Here is a 25,865-nt window from a genome sequence, read left to right as displayed (position 1 = left end):
CAAAGAAATGCATGATTTAGCTCCTGACTACATTGCTCATTTGGTGTAAGTGGATTAATTTGTAATGAACTTTCAGTCCTATTCATTTAGTTTGTAATTATTTTCTGTTGATACATAATATGATGGTAATAATGACAATTATGATGATTATGAATATTAATATACAAATCAGTTTTCTCTAATAGTGTATCGCTGCACTCTGGGGGTTTCTCTTTTACTTTTCTCAAGTTGAAAGTCTCCATGGTTGTTTATGTGTTGTGGTTTCACCACCCTGTAAAAATCTCCCATTTTACAATTTCAAAACACATGGATGTCAGTGAGAAAATTATTATTCTTTTCTTCATTCTCGATCAACAGTTTTTCCAGACACAGGTTTACATCCAGCAGCAGCAGTAACACATTTTGCTGTACCGTCTTTTGTTGCTGGTGAGGAAGACTAATTACTCCAAAACAGTGTGCTAGTCGACATAATTTTAGTTTGAATCTTCTGCCTTTGTACCGGGGTACAGTATCTGAAATGAATTTTGTGGCTCACCTGCTGAGGGCTGGTAAACGAAAAAAATTACCTGCCAGGAATAAAGTTTACTGACTAAACACAGTTTATCTCGATAGCTTGGATGCATTTCCCAAAACGCTAACCGCAATCTCAAAATAGAGCCTCGGGTCGATAAAGGTCTTGATGACTTTAATTCCATTCAACAGATGTCTGTTCCTGATATCAGAAACATGCGCAGACGACGAGCAGAAACTCTTCTCAGTTGTGTTTTTATTTACTCAATTCATTGAAAAGGCAAACAATTCCTGTTAGCGTTCAAAGGAAAATTATCAAAATCAAAACTAAACAGCTGTGATGACATTCATTGACACTGCTAAGCCTTTGGTCACACACACACACACACACACACACACACACACACACACACGCAGGCTGAATAGGCAAATGCCTAGGTCCTCACTCATTCCTTCATTTTTTTTTTCTACAGTCGGAAAAAAAATGAGTAACGTTCTTATTGGATACATTACATGCCAGTGATCAGAAAACCAATCAAAAGCAATGTGGAGCCCCGGAATTCCGGTTCCATAGCAATTTCTCCGTAGGGAAAATGAACGGGGTTCTTCAACCAAGAAGACAATTTTGCTGGTATTCCTGTTTCTTGTTTCCATATCCGCAGGTTGGTCACTAAAACTCACCATATTTAGCCCTACTTCTAATTCATAGCACACATAAGTTTCAGAGAGCATATTTGGTATTACAATGACAAAAAAGTGCCAGTATTGGTCAAGAGAAGTGACATCACCGTTCTTTTGTTAAGCCACTGCAGAGAGGGCCACATTCACCTTTGTATTTATTACATTTTATTTTGATATTCATGTGCTGTATCTTATAACAGGTAACAAAAATAAAGTGTTTTAAACACAAATTATTTACTCAATCTTTATTGCTCAAAAGCGGGCTTTCACAGAAAATTTTGCCTAGGGCCTCCAGCGGTTTAGAGCTGGCCCGGGGCAGATGAGCTTGACCTTAATATAAAGAGTTTCTAGTGTCAGACATGCCAAAATACTGTGATCCTTGACCTTGATTATTAACAGAAAAATTCACCCTCAGGTGCCTAATTAATAGCCTACTACGGTATTCTTTAAAACTGCTTTGTATGTAGGCTGGTTGTTATACCAGACAGTGGAATTTAGTATTCACACTGAAATGCGTTGAAGGCCAGGTCACGGATAAATGAATTGCTCTGGGATCTGGTAATTGGCTTTTGAAGAGACTCTTCATTGAATAGCAATACACCATCATTCATTTTTTTCCCAAGGCCTAATTAATTCAAGAACGCATAATTAGTTTTAGGTCACAAATTTTCAATGAGGCATTTGATGGACACTGCAGAAAGAAAACTCTGAGTTCAAATGTTGTTAACGGCTTCCTGGATATCTATTGATTCATTTACCTGTTAACATCTCACACCTGTTGTCCTGCTGAGTGTCTCTGGAAACACAAGTAAGCTTTTTGTACAGATATGGTTCTTATTGTTAACTTTCAGAGAGAGAGAGAGAGAGAAAGAGAGAGAGGAGAGATAGGGAAAATTGAAAGAGAGAGATAAACTTACTTATTATGCCAATAAAGCTGATTGAAATTGAAAATTGAAAATTGAAAATGATAAGAAAGAGAGGTATGGAGAGAAACAGAGACTAAGAAAAAGAGACAGGCAGAAAAAGAGAGGGGGGGCAGAGAGAGTTACTAGAAGAGAGAGAGAGACAGAGAGAGAGAGAGGCACATAGTTACAGAGAGAGAGAGAGAGAGAGAGAGAGAGACATTCAGAGAGACATCCAGATCGAGAAAGAGAGAAATTGAGGGGCATTCAGAGAGAGAGAGAGAGAGAGAGAGAGAGAGAGAGAGAGAGAGAGAGGACTACTTGCACCTCCTCCGTACTCTGTCAGTCGTGTACCACAGCCTCCTCCAGAGCCTCCCTCTCTCTCATGCTGTCTCCCGCATCCTCGCCTGTGTGTCTCTCCGCTCCGCTCCGCTGTGGGGAACCAGACTCCTCCGTCATGTTCCTCACATGAAGTCCGCCACCAACTTGCACGACCAGCGGATGCCGAAGAAACAGGAAAGGCAAATGCTCCACCGGGGAATAAGAGAAAAAGCCACGCACATTTGCATCTTTTATTGAGTGCCTTGGCTCGAACATATAGCACCAGTATGGATCTGTCATTCATGGCTGCGCAGGTAAGATAGACGCATTTTTTTGGGTCCAATTTCTCCAAACATTACAGGCTTGTCTGAACTTTTGTTGTCGTCCATTGATTCCAAGGGCGTGGCATGTCAACAAGTTCCTGTGACGTTTTAACCATTTTGCGATCGTCTGAATGTCTGCAAATTGTTTCATCAGGAGAAATAGCATCATATTTGTTGTCTTACCCTACCGAAAATTATTCTAATTTTCCCCTAACATTTCTAGAGGGGCTTAAAGTCTGTTTGTTGGACTGAATAGTGAGTTTACAGGGACCTTCTTGTACTTTAATGGTATTTATTTCTTTTTTTCCTGTAATAATAATCTATTTCTATAATGCTTTATTTTAGTTTATAGGCTGGTTTTGCTATTTTAGCTGTGGTATTTATATAGAATCCTTACAAAATATATTTATGATTTATGATTATTATAGTTGTTTTTTCGTATGGGCACTTTCCTTTTGTCCGACTTGGACATAGGCTATTTATCGTCGGCCACTGTGAACTATTACCAACGCAGTTTGGCGAGGAGTTGTTGTTATGGTAAGGAGCAAAGAAATTGCTGAAATGGAAACTGCTGAAAGAAGATTTTGTGTCAGAGTAGTGAGCTAATATGATTAAAATATAAATAAAAGCAGGAAAATATGATCTCCCAACTGCATGTTTTGACCCAATGCGTTTTATTAGCATTAATTTGATTAATTCAACCAACACACTCACATCTTGTGCTATTAGTAGTCAATCAATCAATGACAAGGATTTGCTATGGTCATATTAATAGGACAAGTTTTGAATATGTTACACTACATATTTTTTATTTTTTGCTTTATAGAAAAGCTGAAATGTGTCTGTTTTTATGGATATGGGAGCATGTCTTTTGTTCTCATAAAGGCTGGTTTTCTTCAGTCCCCTCCTCCTCGCTGTAGTTGATGCTCTTCTCCACCCCTCAGTGTCTGGCTGCGTATGGTTTGTCTGGTGCCATCCACCTTCTGCGCCCCTGCCATTAGAGTATTCATGACATTGTCCCTGCTGCAAAATATTGTTTTGCAAGCCAGACTAAGCCATGTTCTCCCAAACTTTTCCACATCAAGGACCCTTTAAGTAGAAATGCATTAGACCACGGACCCCCATTTGATAACACTGTGCCCCAAGGAAACCCATCTGAGATTATTGTTGTTGTTAGATATGACTTGGTACAGAATTATATAACCATCTTTACTGTAGGCGGGGAGATAACAGTGGAGAGCAAACAGTCAGCATTATCCATTCTTTCACTGTACAAACTTTTAGTGAGTGAAATAATATCAAAATTAAACAATGCCTTATATTGGTGTGGACCCCCTGCAACCTTTGTGGTCCCCGGAGCCCACAACTGCTTTCAGCCACCTTACACTGACAATAAAAGCTCTTTAAGGGCACACTGTGTCATTGCATTTGTTTAAAAACTTTTGTTGTGTGGCAGCGTGCCGAGGCTCGGGTTACGTTGTGAATGTGCGCACTGGGAGAGGCAAATTGAACGGGCAACAGGCGATTATACAGTGCAGGAGGCAGAATACTCTCAGCCTGGGGGAGAGAGAGGGTTACTCACTCACATTCACACCTGGGAGCTGTCTAATACAACCACAGGCTTTTGGAGTTTGCCATTGAACCACTCAGCTGAGCAGTTGGGGTTTGGTGCCTTGCTCAACGGCACGTTAGCAGTAAAAGAGAAGAGTAACAAATAGCACTGTTCACTTCCCTTAGCCTGATTTCTCCAGTTGGTGCAAGGATTCAAACCTGCCTTAAAGATGAAAATGTAAACAACATGGATTTGTTTACATTCATAATTTCACTTGTACAGACATAGAGTGTGTTGTTGGTCCCCACTGACTATGTTGAATACATTTATTACCTTCAAAGATGTTAGGAAAGTCTAAATTTTTAATGTTTACAAGGCTACAATGTTTACATCCGGATCTCAGTGCAGCAGCTTGGAGAGGAAGCTCCCGCCCCTTCGTTTGATTGACAGCCTAGGTTGCAGGCGTTTCAGGTAGCTCAGCTGCTTCACCCATCGGCATATCATTACACAGTAACACAAGTAACTAACTTACCAGATGAGTAAGAAGAATGCTATATCCACATCGGTACGAAATCCTTTCTCTAACTTCACTTTTCTCTAAACAAAAGCTTCTCTAGTATTAATTAATTGAGTTTTATCCACTCAACATGAAGATCAGGTTTTCATTTCTTTGCTCTCCCAAGCTCAGTTGTGTCTCTTTCTTCTGCCGACATGGTTATTGCATTTTATTGCACTTTGCTCACTAGCGCTACAAGTGGCCGGAAACTCTGTTCATCTTTAAATTAGACTCTGTAACCTCTCGGCTCCTGTTGCCTCTAATCCTATTACTACTGCCTACTGCTCCATTAAAATTCCCTTTCACATTTTTCAGCATTCATGTGCCTTCTCATGAATGCAATTCTTTCAGAAAAGTAATGGCTAATTTTACTGAGGTGAAATTCATTCCAGAGCTCCAGAGCCACTACATAATGGTGACTCTGAATGAAGTCAGGCAAATGTCCCTGGAGTTTTGAAGATTGGCTTCACAATGAGTGATTTTTTGCTCATCCATCTCAACATAGCTCTGCTGCCTGCAAGTCATTGGACCTTCGCCATCACTTTGTCTCTAAAAGATGACGGATGCTGCCATAACTATTCTCTCCTAAAGAGACTAAAAGTTTTTGAAAAGTCCAACTTTAGAAGTGCTAGTTGCAATGACGGCCACCGATTTTCTTCCTGTGAAAGAGAATGAAGAATGGGGAGCGGGAAGAAGAAAATGCAGAAGTATCTTGTGTGGAATGCCTTTATAGTCAGTTCATATAATTCACATAGTTCACATAATTGGCCTTATTGTTTCACTGTCATTTGCCATTCTCTTCCTTTTGTTGAAATGGTTTTGTGCAATATTATAGGAACATGCTAAATAGCTCTCTGCAGAACAGTGTGTGCTTTTGTGTTTGGTGAATGATTTGCATATGGCAGCGATGCCTCACTGGTTAGAAATGAAAAGGGCATACTTCATTAGGTTGAAAGTGGTGGCATCCTCAAGCATTACAAAACATGGATTAATAGGTGGCAATCACAATGGAGCTCTTGAATACTAAGTTGAGAGCAATGAGGCGATTTCTTCCCTCTCTAAACAAATAGACTCAATTGTGAAATGTTGAATCAAATAACTTTCCCTCTACCCAGAATCCTTAGCTTCTTAGATACAAAAAAGCCTTTGAATATGCACAGTGTAGCTGTACAAATTTGCCTCACTTTTGGATTTCTTAGACTTTATCGAACCACTACCGACACGGTTAATCACATCATGTACATGTTTCCGCAACATGCAGGCCATGACTACTCAAAATGATTAAAATGGCTGAACATGAGGCGTAAATATGAGCCAAGGTGTTCTCCAGTCACTCGCTGAGTGATGTAACTGATGCCTTGGATCGTCAGTCCATGTTGAGGTCAAGTGTGACGTGTTGGAGACAGAGCTCCAGAGCCATCCTGGGCGCTTTGCCAGTGTCAGACTTGCCTCAATTGACAGATCTGCCACACAGAGCAGCAAACCCCCACAGGCCCTGTCTGTCCAGACCATGGTGACCCATTGGGCTTGCCCTCTCCCTCATTTCTGCTGACAAACCAGTTGAGACATTGTCAAATTTACCCACTCACACACACACGCACCTCGTTGAAAAAAGCAGCATAGGCAACATTTGATACTCACAAATAAGAAAAAATCACAGGTGGGCATGTGTTAGTATTCATATGAGCAGCGCTATGTATGTATATTTTCTTTACCTCAAAACATTTTCATTACTTGAATGACTGGACAGTAGCATAAAGAATGAAGTGAGGCAGTATCTGGTTGCTTCTGTATTCTCGCTTCAGATCCCTTTGTCTCTCCATCGCAGGCTATCAGCGTTTCTCATTACTCATTCACTTATTAATTCTAGCTGTGGCTCGGAGCCATTCTACCTGACCGGATTGTCCATCCCTTCTCTCCCGTCTCGAGGACAGACAAGAGCAAAAGGAGGAGAGAGGGAGTGGCTGACTGTCTCCACACAAACAGAGCCACCTGTATTTACCCGCAGCACCATGTGCCCAGACGTGGATCAAACAGTACTGGCAAACACTCTGTGGTTTACTTAGGTGGCAGATGACTGGGAGTTTCCTCATAGGATGATACAGTAAGTGCCAGAAAGTTAATACAATCAGAGGAGAGGATTTCAAAGTTAGTTTAGTTGACTTTTCTGTGGCAGACAACTTATCTGAACCCGAATTGTCCAAATTTGGTGAATTCCACACACAACAAACTATCACTTATTTGCAAAAGCTACCCAAATCTTGTCATTATTAACCTTGACCTTAACCACTGGGTATTGCATGGTTCATTCATTCATTTTGATCCCTCCACCCGTCTGTGTGTCTAGCAGGTTGGCTGGTAGAACAGAGTGACAGATAAGTGACGTGACCCGAGAAAGACCTCTCTCATGGAAAGAGGCGATGGATGGAGATGCAGCAAGGAGAGCTTTTTTGTGCCTCGCCATCTGATACGATAGGAGATATGGAAATGGGAGTTGAATAATTCACAGATCAGATTATTTTCCCATTACACACCCTTTAAAAATGGCAGCAGCCACCAGGCCTATATGGAGACCATCTTTGTTCTCAATTCCATATAAATGCCATTATATAATCATGTTATCTCGCTGCACATTCTTCATGGCCAGACTGTCCCCCCCCCCATTTTTTTTTCTTAAATATATCTTCTGGTCTCCTTAGAAGCTTATTTGAAGGGTGTAATAATGGCACCCCAGCCTTTTCATCTATAAGAGTTCATTTCCCCTCTGGTCTTTTGTCTGCTTTCTCAGCGGTTGCTTTCTTATGGAGTCTGTAGTCTTGTGATAGTGGAACTTGCAACAGCCCAGCATTTCAGTGCCTTTTCTGACACTTTGTCACACCGACCCTGCAGTGTGTAAACAACGTTGTCAGATACCAAACAGAAGTAAAACATATAAGCACTTTGATGCTTTTCTCAGTTGGGAAAATAACAATCACCTAAAAAACATCAGAGGTTGCAGCAAGTAAACCAATGCTTTAAATAGACATGAATTAGTAAATCTGTTCTATTTGTTAGTTCCGGTACCTATTTTTAACGTTTATTTTTAACCTATTTTTAATTTTGAGCTTTCCAATTAGTGCAAATTGCATATTTGAAGCCCCTTCATTTCAGTGATTTGCATCTTTTGTTTTTTTTCTTTTTTATCTGCACATTTTATCCCTTCATGTCAGCATAACGCAAACAATCATTCCACAGTGTGTACATATTTGTTTTTTTGTTTGTGTGTGTGCATTTGCAATGTGAATGTATGATTTCTCTATTTCTTGAAACAGACACAACACACAGCCAGCAGTAAGACATTCATGAGCTCAGGAGGGGCGGAGAGGAGGAGATCCCGTTAACGAGCAAGATGTAGAGAAAGCCTTAAAGTGATAAAGACCTGACCCTGTTTGACACGTCACCGTTAATGGAGGATTTTCACTGCGGGGGTTGAAGGAGAGGTCAGGCTCCTCATAGCAGGGCCACTCTCGCTTGAAGGATGCACCTAAACTGGAACACACCGTCAGCGGGAACATTCAGAACAGACACAATGTACTGCATTTTGGTAAAGGGATTCCTTTGGATGAATGACTTTTATGTTATCGTCCTCATAGTCAAAACAAAGACTCATTAAAAAATAATGGTTCATGTTTTCTAGCTGTTGTTGATTGCGGAGCGGCTCACGGGAGCAGTGCTGAATGAGCAGCCCCAGGTTCAGCCTTTTCCTGTCCGAGTGAGAAATCTTTATCCTCTCTATGGGAACAATCGACCAACCATCAGGTGTGCATTTTTGGCGCAGATCGCTCTCGAAGCAGGTGTCAAACAGCCACGCATCCACTTACTGGTTTAAGCTGGTGAGCGTTGCCATGACAAACCCTGGTGATTGATGCCAATAAAGTGTCTCAGCTGCCATATTGCGTTCCGTCATCTCCCGCTGTCTTCGTGCCATCTTATCTTACAACATGTTTGCGTTGCAGTCGCCAACGTCTCCCAGCTATTTTGCACCTGGAAATGAGTGATTGCATATTGAATCAAGTCCTGGGGAGAATGAAAGGCAGACTTAATGGACTGTGACAGGGAAGTATGAAGTAATAACATCATTCCTGATAGGCTCCAAACCACCTAACAGCATGATGCATCCTATATTACTGTGCCTCTGATATTCAGCAGGTATAAATTATGCATTCCTACATAAATAATCTATTCTCCACCCACCCTGAGAAAAGTTTGGTGCCGCTTCATCCCTTGCATTGATATTTCCCAGAGAAAAATAGAGTTATTTTTGTGTTGGGATTGAATTATGATTTGATGCTAAAAAAAAAACGTAAAACTTTGATGCTGATGAATATTGCCTCAGACTGCTCATCATAAAAAAAGCTCCACGCTGCCATTTTTGCCATTAAAGAACACATAAAATGCAAATATGAATTCAGCTCATGAACAGTTCCTCAGATGAAAAGGAAATATGGGTGGAAATTATGGGAGTTAAACAGTGGGTGGGTGCATCGCTTTGGTGAATGCTGGCGAAATGCTGAGCGGCAGCAGCTGATTACACAGTATTTGAGGAAGAAGCAGTGATGAATTATGATTGTAGTCAAACAGATTTTATTGCCATGCCTGCTGTAACTTATTGGGATCATTATGCCTTTTTGGAATCATTAGCATGCTAAAACCAAAGTATAAAAACTTTATACAGGCGAGTCTCCGGCAAAACACCTCGAGATTGCCAAGAGATGTCAATTAAAATGTTATCATCCATGTGTGCAGGTTGAGTAATCAACCCTCCTGAGTACAAACGGAAAGACTGAAGAATGATTTCATGCCGTTTTGAGCACAAATTTCTCACAGCCGTCATGTTTGTGATTTCTTTGGCTTGTATCGGCCTCTTAGACAGCACAGCGCGGTTTGTGCGCTGCTTCACCATTTCAAGATAAATTAGTTTTCACTTCACATGGCCTTTTAAAAACCCTCTAGAGCCTTGAAAAGATACCTCAATAAATATATTAATACCAACAGCATTTGAACATACTATCTATTGCACTCAGCCCTACTCTCTTGTGTCCGACCTTGGCTTTGTTCAAAGAAAGCTACCCTGGAGCAGATGACAAGGAATAAAGGCAGGATTTTCTCTGTCTTTCCCTCTCGCTCACCACTTGCTAATTTTGCGAAGGAACAGAGGTTACACATCGTTTCTACGCTCGAGAATAGCTGCTGCCGCTAGTCAGCCCTAAAAAACACTCTTTGGCAGTATTGAAGGTATGAGTGACTGCAATTAGTCTTAGCAATCGAGTCACAACTCAAGAGCAATTTGACGGCCGTATCAAAACAATGTGTCTTCCTCCTGGATTATGTGACAAGCTTCCTCAATATGGGAGAGTGATAGCCCATTTGTGGCGAATCCATCTGGTAGTTCAGGCTTCAGATTGACTCGTTCCATTTTTTCCTGCTGATTTGTTCTTCAAAAAGGTGAATCACTTCCCCTCTGTGCTAAACTCTGTCGTGTTGCCGCTGCCGTCTGCAGCTAGCGCTTCTTGATCTTTTACACTGTAGGATTTATAACAGCTATTTTAATCGTATTAGCCATGCCTCTATTAGTGCTATACAGTCCTTATTACGTTTTATATAAGGCAAATCATGACTGTGACCACTTTCCCCATTTCTGGCACATGCAACTTTAATGCGCAGATAATAAATCAGACATTTACAGTCGGTGGTATTACGTATGGAAATCATTTTAGAATGCCTCCTGGAATGCAAGAGATTATTTTGGTGGAGATATTGTGGTGGGGAAGTGCATGATATTTCATTTTCCTTGAAATTATTTAATAAACATCTACAAGGATTTGCGACGCAATTCACAGCTAAGGCTTTGAGCCTATCTTTGCAGACATGCGCCTGAGCTAAATATCATAATGGTGTACTAAACTCCATTCACCACTGTCTCTTTCCAAAGCACAGTGTGCACCTCTGTCAGCAGCGCATATTCATCTCTCCCTCTCTCCCTCTCTCTCTCTCTCTCTCTCTCTCTCTCTCTCTCTCTCTCTCTCTATCTGTCTCTCTGTCTCTCTCTGTCTCATGTATTTTGTTGCAGTGTTTCACTCTTCTACCCTTGAGCTATTTACAGAGGAGCAGCAAACAGTACATTACCTTATGGGTTTTTCATCAGGATCTCAGGCATTTTGGAACAGTCCAACACATTGCTGACTTGTGGAAAGAGTGTTGAGCTTCTCTACATCGCAGCCTGTAGTGTTGCAACACAACACCCTGGCATGCAATATGTATGTTACATATTCATGGTGCTGTTTGAGCTTACAGCTACTCCTTAAGCATTATACAGCCTCCACAGGGTCGATGCTTTGAAAGATTATTTGCCCATCCAGGCGTAAAAAACAAACAAACACTTGTATCTGTTTTTTAAGCACTGGTAATGTTTACTGCTGTCATTACCATATAAAAGACCTCTTTATGCTTCTGTGAATTACTGCTGTCTGTGAATACCCTAAAATTGATTAATTTCACACCTGGGAGTCTTGTTTGCTTTGATGTAATGTTCCTATCTTACACACACACACACACACACATGCACACACACATGCACACACACAGGCTTCAGTGTCCCGCCGCCCACCTCGTTGCTTCCTGCACCACAGTGATATATATCCATCTCAGAGTCTGAAAAAGAGCATGACACACGGTGAAATCAATTTATTGAGCAGTGATTCATGGACAGAATACCTAGAATAAAACACACAAGACCTCAAGGTGAGTATTGTGTGTGTGTGTGTGTGTGTGTGTGTGTGTGTGTGTGTATTTGTCTGGATTAGGAATCCCCTTTTCTTTGCAAAGGAATGATTCATGTATCATTTGGCTTTGTGGACACAACACATATACATCTGCTCCTCTTAATTATCCACAAACAAACAAACACGCCTGGTTCTCTTTCCTTCATGCCTCATACAACATGCACTTACACTCACTCACACACACACACACACACACACACACACACACATTCACAATTGTATTCATTCAAGGTTGAGGACGGGGAACGCTCCTGAACTGTTACTGTATCTGAAGCACTGTAAATAACGAGGCCAACGTAGCACACGCATGAGAAATTCATGGCCCCCCTTCGGGAGAATACATAACCATTCATAAACGCCGATGCCAACCTGCAGCATTATAGCTACACCACTATAGGCAGTGACACGCTAATTTAATTTTACAGCAATTGTGTTGTTGTGCTGGTGGCAAATGAATGCACTGTAGAACCATTAGAGTGAACCCATCATGCCTGCAACCAACACTTGCCTTTTTTATCACCCAGTAGGAGCTGAGGAGTGTTTTCTCTGCCACTGACTTACTGTATTCAAGACTTCATTGCATTTACTTGCTTGCTGTATGAGAAATATGTTACACTACGAAACAATCATTGATCCCTTTTTTCTCTATAGGGTAAAGTACAGTGAAACAGTAAAGACATAAAGAGAGGCATAGAAAGTGAGACAAATTTAAAGTAAGAGGGACACCATTTTAGAAGAGGCTATTTTCCCCAGCTATGACATTTAACAAATACCAGTCTTTCATTTTGATGAGTTTCAGAAGCTAAAGACACACAGCGTACCTCCTTGAGCTTTAACAGGGGGATAATTACTTGTCTGCCTCTATGAGATTGACAGTGTGACAGCACCAGGCAGGCTATTAGATGACAGAGGAAAAGAAGAAGGGAAAAAAACAACTTGAAGGTCACTTTTATATGCCAAAATAGAGTTTAAAAACAAGAACAATATATTGATAAAAGCTGTCAGGAATTCAAATGCGTTATGCTTAATTTATTCTTGACAGTAACGCATAACACATGCAAAATTATACCAATTTAAAGAGATGTTAGTTGAGCGAGTTCGCTGGTACAGGCATCTCTACAACCCATCTTGTATTCCTGGGGAGAAATCGCTGAAATTCTGCAACCTTGATACAGTAAATCAAGCATTATTCTGCAGCTAATTAATTCAATAATTTATTTATTTAACTATATTCTACTCAGAGGCTTTTAATCACTTCTTGAAAAAGCTGCAAAACTATCTCTAATAAGTTTGTTTACAATTACAAACACTGTGCATTGAAACAGCAAGCACCTGATTATGTTTGCATACAGTATGTGTGCCTGTGTTCTTGTGTGCAGGTGTACTTACACACACATGTGCAAGCGAGTGAGAGAGAGATTTCTTCCATCTGGCTATCTTTTCTGAATAACTCCTGCTACCTTTCGGTCCCAGCAGAGTTGTCCCACAGTAAGATATCATGCTATGTGAGGCTCTGGAGGACAGAAATTAATGAGACAGCATACTGAGGAGAGAGCAGTAGAAAACAAGGCAACATGACGCAGACCCCCCCTCTGGACCAAGCAGTAACAAATACGTCACCTTGTTTTGACCTGAAGTCCCTTAGAAAATGCCAGAAAGCAGTGGAGAGATTCATCATTACCCCAAGTTTTGGCAAAATGCAATCAGTAGTGTCTGAGATATTGTGTGTGACAGATAAACGAACAAATGAACGAACAAATGAGCGAATAAACACAGATCCATCGTCCATTAGCTTGACTCTGTCAGCGATGACAACACTGTTACCGAGTAGAGCGTCTGTATGCATGATACTCTCTCTTGTAACAGTCACAGGCTTCAGCTCAGGCGCATAAAAGGTTGTGCCACTGAAATGCGTACGCTCCTTTGCCTCTGGATTGCTTGTGTAGCATGTATGCAGTGCATTTTAGTGGCCTAATCATCTTTTTTTTCTCCTATGCTAATGCGTGGTGTTATTACAATCTGTCAACATAGTAATTTGCACATTTATCATTGAACTCGGTCCATGTTCTCCAGTCCAGCTGTCTGCTTTGTGATGATTGAAAGTGATTCAGATGGAGATAGATAATTGATGGTGCTTCGTTCGCATTCACTTTTCTGGCATTTAGCCGATACTGTTATACAGAGCAGCTTACAGTGAGTTTAGCAGTAGAGCCCTAGATCAGTAATATAACATGCAAGGGTCAACCGTAGTACCCTTATAATATTCCTGCGAGCATCGAATGATTATTAACAAGAAAAGTGAGGAAAATAAATAAAATAAGAGCTAAGAGGGGGCAATTAGAGGGAGTAGATGATAGGGGTTATGATTCAGTGGGGAGAGGGTGATGTGAGGAAATGAGTTTTCAGCCTACAGAAGATGAGGAGTGACTCTGCTGCTCTGACTGGAGTGAGAAGGTCATTCCAGCTCTGGGGAGCCAGGAGGGGAAAAGATTCGAGACAGACAATGAGAGTGCAGAGTTTGGTCTGGTATACAGGGATGAACCATGACCTGGAGGTTTTGGGGGGTTGCAGATCCTGTCTCAGTTTGATTGAAGCAGCCAGTGGAGGGAGTGGTGTAGCAGAGGAGTGACATGGGGAGAATTTGGGGAGGTTGAAGCCAAGGAGGGCTACAGCGTTCTGGCTGCTGCTCTGTTTGATAATGATATTGTTGATAATATTTCCTCAGCATAATAATTCACTCTAAAGGATAACACTGGTGTAATTTGACTTTGTGTTCACACTAATACAAGCGAGTGGAAGCAAAACCTTGAACCAGAAGCTTTGCCAACTCTCAGCCAACAGAAATGCATATCAATGAGATGCTGAAAATAGTCTACAGAAGACATGGAAATATTAGCATTATAAAGCACAGGTGGATACATTCATTCTTTGCTTCTTTTTTGTAACAGTGCATTAATCCCCTCAAGCAGGCAGCATGTCTTTGTAAGTTGCTGATATGATGCTGTTATGAGTATAATGGGAGAGACTCTGTCTATAGGAAAACTGGTAACACTTTACAATAAGGGTACATTAATTAAGGGTTAGTTAATGCTTAATAAGCATTAACTAACCCTTAACTTAACTAATGTATCTGGTAATCATTTACTAATGGTGTTCATGTTAACTAAGGTATTAATTTATACATTATTTAATAGTCATCTTTATAAACTATTAAATAATGTATAAATTAATACCTTAGTTAACATGAACACCATTAGTAAATTACACATTAGTTAACTGTTATTAAGCATTAACTAACCCTTAACTTAGTGTACCCTTATTGTAAAGTGTTACCAGAAAACTGTATAAACTACCAGTCAAAAGTTTTGACACACCTGATTGAATGTAACATGTTTTTCATTATCTTAAAGCCATTTTGATCTAAAGGCTTATGCTTAAATGCTTGAAATTTGTTTTTTAGACAAATATAAACAGTGAAGTTGATGCCTATGTATGAATTTCTTTCCAAAGCCTTTGCCTTTCCATCAAAGCAAAGGGTGGCTACTTTAAAGAATCTAAAATATAAGATAGTTTTGATTTGTTTAACAGTTTTTTGGTCACTGCATGATTCCATTTGTGTTATTTCATAGTTTTGATGTCTTTACTATTATTCAAAAATATGGAAAATAGTAAAAATAAAGAAAAATGTGGTGTGTCCAAACTTTTGACTGGTAGTGTTTGTCAAAGTGACCTATATCTATTAGTGTGGATGAATGGTGACAATAAACAAAGAACAAAAAAAGAGAGAGATTACGTTGATAGGCTTTAATACGAGCTTTTCATTTCCTGAGTGGTTGAACATAGGAAAGATTTGCATGACATTACAATCTTTCATGACCATGAGCCTTACTAATGATGATTTACAAATGGCCGTACTAGAGTGTATACACATGAGCAGGACAGAGTGGCACCATGAATCACAGAGCTACAGAGTGGCCCTGAGGAAAGGCTATTCGTCAGCGTCATCCCTTAGAGTGGCAGAGATGTTTCTTCATCATTTTATTACCGTCTGCTTCGCAGCTCACCAGAGATCATAGTGGACTGGTGTCTTTCTGCTTGCTCTGTATGTTTAGACCGGGTGCGTCTCCTCACCCCAGCAAGTCTTACTTGAGTGGAGATTCAATTAAGGGCTTCTGTCTCCACGCCTGGAATTTCTCTCTGTTGCACAGTCAGTGAGCAGGCATGGAGGGAGCTGTAGGGGCGGCTGATGCCAGCAATAGATACATTGAGTGCCTAGTGATTTTTATTTTATTTTCTTGCACTTATCTTCTTAATACACACACAACTAGGGAAAAGCTCCCCAGATATGTAGTGATATATATACATACAATAAAGCAGCAGAGTTAGGTGGGGGATGGTTGCTCAGTGCTGGTCATGTGACTGTCATAAGATGCATGTGGGTACAGCAATCTGATCTCCTGCCCTGCAACATCCAATCCAGGTACAATCCCAGGCTCTGGAGTGGGAAGCATGGCTCTATCATTTGCTCCCTGGGTTGTCAGGGAAAAAACATCGTGCTTCTGTAGCAGGAGGCACAGCAACACAAAAGGGATTGGTTTCAGTTGTATGCTGATTATAGTTAATCAAAACAAAATAATGTATTCAAGTCATGTACTGAAAAAAATGTCTATTTATTATTGTCTATTTAATATTTTTGTCTCATGTTCAGTTTTAGATTTTAGATTTAGATTGGAAGCAAGTGAATAATTCTGCTAATGGGGTAAAATAATGCCACTTGTTTCCAATGCATTTTTACTTTTTTAAGGAATTTTCTAGAAAAAAGTGTCAGCACCTTGAGGCAGAAGACAGATCACACCACTGTTGTCAAGAAAATGACACTTGAGTCAAGAAAGTATATTGCATTCATTTGCAGTGGAAACAGGGAAATTATCTCACCCTGTTGGAAGATTTTCACTTGTTTTAAGAAAAATACAATTTTAAGACTCAAGAGTAGATTGAATTATTTATTAGGATAGATATTTTTGCAGGCTTGGTGATCAGCTGTGTTTCTTCTTTGCAGTCTGAACGCTCAGTAAATCTGGTTCTCACAGCCCAGTAGACCGATTTAATTATTGAGCTACTGCTAAAAAAAAACCCAGATTAAGTCCATGTTTTTGGCGATGGTGTGCTGCTGGCTACTGGACCGTGTGGGATACCTCCAGGACCGGAGACATCTGCCTAGCAGAGGGATATGACTTTTGGTGTTTTTACAGTGAACATGGAAAAGGTGACATGTGATTCCACTGGGTGCATTTTAATTGAAATTGCTCACAATGTAAAATACATGAGCAAGATCTACATAGAAACTTGCAAGTAGTATTTCATATTGCACGGTGAGAAATCACCTCAGTGGCTTTAGTATGATGAGTTTGTGGGTGTAAACTATACCTTAAAACACATGCTGCACATTTAATCCAGTTTATACATAATTAAAATATGTGCTGCCATGAATAATTGATGGTCCTTGGTTGTGGTGGAAAAGCATTTTTCTGTAACTTTTGAAAGCTATCTTATGATGAATACGCGAATAGTTAATCAGAGTTCAAACTGTACCCAAATAGAACTGTAATGTATTGTTGCACAGGGTTTCTGCAGCGTGACAGAGGAGCGTTTTCATGATTAATTGATCAGTTCAGTTCCGTTATAGTTTCATATACAAATAAGGCCACCAAAGGGAATATGTTATATCTCATATCCCTGACACAATGTTTATTTATATACCTGTATTAAGTTGGTATCCTATTGATAAATAGGACAAATGTTTGTGCCTTGACAAGTCGAACAACATTTTAGCAGCACAGTTAAAAAGCGCTGGCATCAGACCAAATGTACTCAGTCCAGCATGTTACCCCTGTTTCTCAAAAAGGAACCAAAACAAGTAAAAAGGGACATCTCTTAAAATAACAGTAAATTATGGCTAGTTAGCACTCTTGTTAGTCCCTGGTTATGTAATCACAGCAAACACAATCACACAGAGACACAGGGAGAAGATGATGATCACGATTAAACCCACTGGATTCAGTCTGATAACCCGTTGTTACAATTCATGAGATTCCAAAAGGAAAACACTGCCAGAGGCGAAGCTTTTCAAGACTCACTGGATACTTGATGTTTAAATAAAGAGTTATGATCCAGTGCAAACACACCAGAGTTCAAACTAGCTGAACATAAAAGTAAAGAATATAAAGTGCTGAAGTTGAGTCTAGACTAGACTTAAGTTATAGTTTCATAAAGTAATTGATTCCCAAAGCAAAAATATGCTCCTGTCAATGATGATAAATAAACCACAAATTTAGACAGTATAATCTTAATGCCTGGTGGAGGTATTCACCATAATACTCATCTAGTTGAAAAAAATAGAATACTTTATGACTTCCAAGGTTGCTATTTAATACCAGCCAATGTGTTACACACCCTGGTGAATGGGCTTCTTCTTAAATCCCTGTTTTGGGGAGCAGACGGGTCGCATTTTCTGGAAGATTAAAGATGAAATCCTGAGTCATCGTCGAAAATGAAAGTCCTAAAACCCTCCAATTCCCCTAATTCCTCATCCTCTGTCTGTCCGGTGTTTTAGGCGCTGCTGTGACTTTGTGGTGTTAAGGGGTTTTAGTGATAAGGATGTTTCTTTGTTCCTGTGTTGACAGAGTCTGATGTGCAGCATGGGGAGTCACAGACCATAGCGCTACACACTCAGACATACACTTACACATGTCAGGAGTCACACACTGGAACGAGAGCTTCCCAGATGTGTCAAATACACACACACACACACACACACACACACACAGTCTCTATCTCTCTCCCCCTCACTCTACATGTACAGATTAATCACGCAAACATAAATAAACAGATATACTCCTCTCTTTCTGAGATATGATCTGATTCGTGTGATCGTCTGGCACCGCATCTCACTTCTCATCTGGCAGGAATAAGAAATCACCTTTTGTTTGCCGTGGATTTAAATCTTTTATAGCGGATGACTTTAATTTGATCTCATATTTCTACTCATCACGCTACTGCTAATTAGCAGCGTATATCACTGAGTAGCAGTCCCAGATGTGAACATGAATTATTTCCATACTTCCCTTACGTCACGATTCAAATAAATGTTTTTTAAAGCCTTTATTCTTATTTTCCATATAGTTCATACCATACTGATGTAGAAAAATAATCTATGTAACATCAGGTATGGGAAAAAATGTGAAGCTGATACACTTATCATTCATATTGTTAGAGAAAAAGAATAAACTTTTCCCTGCGCTGTAGAAATCCCATTGAGCTGACAGATTGACCAAGGTGTCTAGCTGGGATCACTTGGGCTACACTTGTTCTATTGAGTTATAAGATTTATTATAAAATGCTGCTGGGCTGCTGAGACGGGGAAAATCAATGAAAGCAGAGCTGTAAATCTGAGCAGCAGGAACCAGGCATGAGACTAGAGGTCTCACCACTTCTGCCCGGGTGAACAAGCCTCTGTAAAACCTCTGGATTTCTCCCTTCAGATTTACATCAAGACTATAGGTCAATATGCTGTGTATGGTAGAGGCCAAATCTATTGTTCTCATAAAGTGCCTGCGATTGTGTGGAAGTGCAGTGGCTACTTTTTTTTTCTGCTTGTCTGTACCTTCTCACAGCAGAGATTCAAATAGCCCTCTGTGATTTGTTTCTATACTGTAATCCCGTCTTATTTCCTTGTTCTGTGCCCTGAATTGCAAGTAGGCGATGGATAACATTCCCTGTCAGAAAAGTGACATCATTTGATATTCTCCCTATGGGAAATTTGAGGTTGAGGTTGATGCAACTTTGTAAACTGATGAAGACTATGAGCTGAAAGGGCTGTACAATGTTTCTTTCCTAAAAATGAAAAAAATAAAATAAATGAATTCACAAAGTTTTAATGTTAAAAACCAATGTGGTTTGGCTGTAGTATAGAGGCGATTATAACTGAAAAACATGTTGTTTTTACATTTGTCTTTTGTTCTCTAAGAGTAGCTGCATTATTTTCTTAATGAGATACTCAGGAGGAGCACCTCTATAAGAGTCGAGCTCTGTGTGTGTTTGTTATGTTTGTGCGTTCGTGTGTAACGCTTTTTACAATTCGCGCTGCCTAGGGAATGCACTGTTTAGGCTGTGCAGAGCCCCATAGCCCTGCATAAGGGAAATACAGTGTGCGCTCGTACACCACACACTATGGTAAAAGTCAAACAAGCATCAACCAACTCAAGACTAGTGCGCTGTACATCCACATACCAGGAAGTAGCTCGTAGTGGCTGAGTCAAGGCATGAATTAAATATTTTGTTCTGCAATTCTCTTAGGTGGAGTTTTTCACTCACTCCAGACATACATACCTCCACCCCGCCCCTCCTAGAAAAGAGCTAGTGCACTTGTTCAGTTCACTTTGGTTTAATTAGCTGCAAGGCAAAAGGCTTTTTTCCACTTTTTTGTGCCCCTCATGCAGTTAACGTTTTTGAATGAATTTATGCATACTCGTTATCCTAACAGGTGCAAAAACCCCTTTGTTTGATTTCATGTTTAATCTACATACATGCTGATACACACCTGTGGCAAACAGGGAGGGGAATCAACATTGGTTGAGAGGCAGAGAGAGCCAGGTGGGCCCGTCGGGAAAACGAGGCACATCTGTGTGCAATTAAAACCTCGCTACATCTCTGTGTGTTCCAGTAGGCACTGCTAGATGAGCCAGTGGTCCCTGTGCTGAGCTGGCTGACAATTTAAAAGGCTTTTCTTGACTCGTGCCCGAAAGGGGGGGTGTTGTTCTAACACCTGTGGGTGTGGATTTGAGTTTAGTTTTGTACATACCTGTTGGTGCCAAATAAAGCTGGACAGAGCCAGAAGCTTAACTTGCGTGTCTTTCCATCAATAGATTGTTCAGTGACTTCAACACAATGGGTCTTTTCTTAAAATACATTCTTGTGCATTCATGTTGCATCTAATGGCCAAAGTATGATTCCAAAACAAAAGACTGCAATGATGGATACAGATCCTGGAAGTTTACTTACCAATCGAGGATGCATCAGATGGTGACCTGGCCGACGAGAATAAACGGGAAGCCCCAAGATTCATTGCGACAATGACCCGCCACGTCCAAACAGCACTATAGTCAGTAGTACAGAGACGGTTGAACAGCTGTGTCTCAATTGATTGTGTGAGCGATATCAAGCACACAGTCCAGCTCGAAATGTAAGGATGCTTCTCTGTGCTCATTTGCTCCAGTACAGTTCGTTCTCTCCAGTACAACTTGGGAAGATTGTTCTCCACAAGTACCACAAGAACACAACTGCAGTATCGACTTGCCATTCTTAGATTTGAGATTCACCTCATATTAGCCGTGAGTGCAGGGAAGCAACTTGTTCAGTCTGATTTTCTCTTTACAGCCATACTTGAAGTGCTTTTGTGGTTAGGTATATGTTTTGGTTTCCCCGCTATCCATTTATTTTGGTTTTGTTTGTTTGTTCCAAACCCATTTCACCGAGCACTTACTTGTGGCAACATCCCACAGGAGGCAATTACAGTCCATTCTATTTCACAGTTACTGTAATCAGCCGCGTAGGATGGCACAGTGCTGGGAACAGCTGGGACAAATAAATCAAAACTGTGAAAGCCGAGCAGGTGGCATTGTACAGTGGCAAGAACTTTGCTGCATTGTTTTTCCTCAACTCTACCATCGATTGGGTTTCTGCTGTATAGTAGTGCATTGGTGTGGACATTATTCAAAACCAAGAAGACCTGGAATATTCTAATAGGTAAGGCTTGTGTGTTTAAGTTATGTGTTCAAGAAGCCAAATTGCCTAATACACCCAGTGAGATCGAGTACCAAGCCCAGTCTGGAAGTGCTTGTTGAAGCGATTTAGCCAGGAGTTTACTGTTGTACGGGAGAGTTGAGTGTGAAGTTCAGTCCACAGTACGGTTTCCAGGAAACTTTGGTCAGTTGTGTAGCTTTATTACCGAAGCCACTCATCCATGAACGTCTACAAGCATTGGTTTCCTGGCGGTAATGTATGGGAGATGACCTTCATTGGCCGCTTAAGTGCTCAGATGCCTTGGGATGCCTCTTCCCTGGGTTTCTATTTCCCTCTATTCCATTAATGCTTAACCGCTCACTGGGCTAACCTCATGTGCCCCAGCACATGGGAATTGTAGGCTTGGATGAATGGATAGGGAAGGAGTTCCATGTAGTATTATGATACACTGACATATATTTGAAACACATATGTATGTATATATATATATACTGCATATGCTACGTTTGTGAAAAACACAGTGGCTATCAAATATTTAGATATAGGTCTACTTTTTGGAATATTTTTGCACATACACTCAGTATCCACTTTATTAGTTACATTTCCCCATTTACGCAAACAGTTCTCTCTTCTGGACAGTGAGTGACTTATAAAGCATAAGTATAAAACATGCAGACAGGGTTGAGAGGTTCAGTTTTTGCTCAACTGAATGTTAGATTTGGCAAGACACGTGATTTAAGTGACTTTGAATGTGGTATGACTGTTGGTGCCAGACGCAACAGTTCCAACATCTCAGAAATAGCCGCCCTCCTGGGGTTTTCTACACAACAGTGTCGGGATGGTGTGATAAACAAAACGTCCGCAGCAGCAGTCCTAGGGGCAAAAATGCCTTGTTGATGTGAGAGGTCAGAGGAGAATGGTAAGACTGGTTCAAGCTAGCAGGCGGACCACAAGTATACAAATAACAGCTCAGTACACCAGTGTTGGGCTGAAAGAAGAGAAAGCATGACTCGTCAAACCTTGAAGTGGATGGACAACAGTGGCAGAACATCATGCTGGGTTCCACTCCTGTCAGATAAGAGCAAGAAGGCTACAGTGGGCAAATGTTCACCAAAACTATAACTGAAGAGTGGAAAAACATTGCCTGGTCTGACAAATCCTGATTTCTGTTGCAACATGCCGATGGCAGGGTGAGACTTTGGCGTAAACAGCATGAATCCATGGATCCATCCTGCCTGTGTCAACAGCACAGGCTGGTGGTGTTGGTGTAATAGTGTGGGGAAAGTTTTCTAGTTTTTAGGACTCTTAGTACCAACTGAGCATCATTTGAATGCCACAGTGTCCCGAAACATTGCTGCTGACCAGGGGCATCCCTTCATGGCCACAGTCTACTAATTTTCAAATAGATATTTCCAGCAGGATAATGCGTCATCTTAATATGGTTCCAGGAACATGACAGTGACTTTAGTCCCCAAATCTCAACCCATTAGAGCACTTTTGGGATGAGGTGGAACGCGATGTTTGCAGTATGGATTTACTGCCGAAAGATCTGCAGGAACATGATGCTATTGAGTCAGTGTGGACCGTTTCCAGCACTTTGTTGAATCCACGCCTTGAAGAATCCAGGCTGTTCTGGAGGAAAAATGGGGTCCCATTGAGTATTTTTTTATGATATGGCAGTATAGGATATTTTTGCATGGTTCGTTGTTTCGCAGGGTTACTCTATACAAATTTGCTGTTAAATACAAGTATGACTTCAGTTTCAAGATCTTGTGGATTCATTTTTTATCAAGGTGATAACATTTAAATGGCATGGAGCTTTTTAGATGAGATCTTTGTTTATGCTCTAGCTTGTAAAGGTAATCAGCAGTAATTCCCATAAGAATGTTTATGAACAGTGATATGCTTTGATGTAGAAAAATAAATATTAAAATGGATGAAAGCTATAGTTCTGAGAGGAAGAATCAGCAATTATAATGAGTGAGTTGGGGGGCTGGGAGGCCCAGGTTGCTGCACTTCATACATGCCTGTCTGCTCCCATCATGCTCATGTGAACAGCAGGCGCTCCACAGGATGTGTCATGTCATTATTCACCACCAGGGGCCAATGGATGGAGAGCAGCAGAATGCTTTTTAAATAGTGTTTTCCCCTGTGCGAGGGAAGACCTGACCAAGCGAGTATGTGTGTGTGTGATAATGTCTTTGTGCATTAGGCTGTGTGTATATGGGAGAGGGTGAGTGTATGAGAGAGAGAGAGGAAGAGAGAGAGAGAGAGGGAGGGGGAGAGGGAGGGGGAGAGAGAGAGAGAGAGAGAGAGAGGGAGGGAGAGAGGGAGGGAGAGAGGGAGGGAGAGAGGGAGAGGGAGAGGGAGAGGGAGAGGGGGAGAGGGGGAGAGGGAGAGAGAGAGGGAGAGAGAGGGAGGGGGAGAGGGAGGGGGAGGGAGGGAGGGAGAGAGAGAGGGAGAGGGAGAGGGAGAGGGAGGGAGAGGGAGAGGGAGAGGGAGGGAGAGAGAGAGAGGGAGAGGGAGAGGGAGAGAGGGAGAGGGAGAGGGAGAGAGAGTAAATGAGCAAGCAAGAGAGAATTTCTGTGTATGTGAGAGTGCTCAACATCCCTCCGAGGTATTTTTAGCATTGTTTTTCAATCTTCGGCGGAGTCTGTTTTCCAATCTGAGCGTGGTAAGGGTCTCTCAAGCATTCCTCAGCCATATACCCTGCTACAGAGACACACACACACACACACACCTACACACACACACACAAGCATTCAGTTGCTTCTGCTCTGATGACCAACCTTCACAGGGCTCTAATTGTCCCAAGCAATAAATCATTTTCACTTGCCACATCTGAAATATTCATTCCATGTTAATCAAGCCCTAGTTCCTGAATACACACACATGCAGGCACGCACAACAGTGTGTGTGTGTGTGTGTGTGAGAGATGGAGTAGGACCATTCCGCGTGTGGGAAACCTTGTAACCATTTACTAAAGATGCCGTGATGCAGTAACCTCTCATTTCTGTTAATATAGCGCTTTAACTTGCTTAGTGCATGACCAACAGGAACAAATCTGCTGTAGTGTAATTCTCAGGAAGGCAGGATTATGTGCGAGGAGGTTTGGCTCTCTGCACTGGGGCTGTAAAGTACCAAGTTGAAATAGCTATTATGTTTTTAAGTAAGCCAATGCTGTCAAAATAATACAAAGTGACTGAACGCATTATCACACTCCGTCTTGAATGAAAAGCAATAGTTCAGTTAGCTACAGCTGATGTGATTATTGACCTGATCTAAATAGAAAAACATGAAATGAAATGTCTTCTTTCTCTGATAAATCTTTCATTCACAAGTGTCTCTCTCTCTCTCTCTCTCTCTCTCTCTCTCTCTCTCTCTCTCTCTCTCTCTCTCTCTCAAATACAGGTTAACCAGAAATCCTGATATTGAGAAACATTTTAACCTCTGTCCTTTCTTTTCCTCCACCCATCCTAGATCCCCGTCATGACGGGGGCCTTCATGGACTCCTCGCCCAACGATGACTACAGCGGCGACCACTCGCTCTTCAACTCCTCGGCCAGCGTCCACGCCGCCGCCTCCGCCGCCTCGGTGCAGGGCCAGCAGGACGAGCCCCAGTCCATGTCCAGCGATGCCATCTGGCTCTGGATTGCCATCGTTGCCACCATTGGAAACATTGTGGTGGTGGGCGTCGTCTACGCCTTCACCTTCTGATGAACATATGCTTACAGAGGCCTAAAGAACACGTACACACCCCCTACATCCTGCTTTTTCTGGATCTCTGGACCCTTGAGTGAGGCCACGCTATGTAGGCAGACACACACATACTCTCTCTCTCTTTCTGGCTCTCTCTCTTTCTGACTCTCTCTCTTTCTGACTCTCTCAGTGCGGACCCCTGAGGGTGTGGAAGGTGTGATACTAGACAAATATAGTGTACTATATTACTTTGTCTAAGAGAAAGACTCAAACTTGGGTACTTTTCTCAGCAACGATGGGTTTGGGATTCTACAACTGGAAGTTTGAAGAGGAGCACCTGTACAACATCTCTCTAGTTAAAACGCTGGAACAACAGACCTACAATCTCAACCCAGAATCTAAGTTTTTTTTTTTCAACTTAAGCTTGTTTCCATGTTTCCCCTCAGACAACACGCTCACTTGCAATGCAGAACTGTGGAAGGAGATTAAATGGGGCTTAAGATCCGGGTTGATCTAGGCCATCTTAAACATCCCCCAGATAGTTGCTAGGCATTTTAGGATAGTGCTGCTTAATTATGCGGCTGAACAGAGATGGTGAATGTTAAAACATTTAAAAAGAACTGGGATTACTTCTGTGTCATCCGGCCCTGAGGCCCGGGAAGTGAGAGCTCGTCTAAGGACTAATTTGTATGGTTCTGA

At 41.3% G+C, this 25,865-nt stretch overlaps 1 protein-coding gene across 1 annotated transcript; it reads left to right on the top strand.

Moving 5' to 3' along the window:
* The first annotated feature begins 2,643 nt into the window (after positions 1–2,643).
* Positions 2,644–25,184, top strand: LOC139913303 (uncharacterized protein C14orf132). The gene is made up of 2 exons (XM_071901275.2): positions 2,644–2,728; positions 24,948–25,184. The coding sequence occupies exons 1-2, from the start codon at positions 2,702–2,704 to the stop codon at positions 25,182–25,184; spliced, it is 264 nt and encodes an 87-aa protein (XP_071757376.1). The 5' UTR covers positions 2,644–2,701.
* The last annotated feature ends 681 nt before the right edge of the window (positions 25,185–25,865 follow it).

Source organism: Centroberyx gerrardi, chromosome 17 (genome assembly GCF_048128805.1).
Source record: "Centroberyx gerrardi isolate f3 chromosome 17, fCenGer3.hap1.cur.20231027, whole genome shotgun sequence".
Classification (NCBI taxonomy): Eukaryota; Metazoa; Chordata; class Actinopteri; order Beryciformes; family Berycidae; genus Centroberyx; species Centroberyx gerrardi.
The sequence above is the reverse complement of the archived record's forward strand: the minus strand, read 5'-3'. Positions and strand labels throughout refer to the sequence as shown.

Excerpts from the sequence above, each read along its gene's own strand:
- LOC139913303 (XM_071901275.2), top strand. The coding sequence starts at position 2,702 with ATGGATCTGTCATTCATGGCTGCGCAG. Across the intron at positions 2,729-24,947 it reads TGTCATTCATGGCTGCGCAG|ATCCCCGTCATGACGGGGGC; the intron begins GTAAGATAGACG and ends CACCCATCCTAG.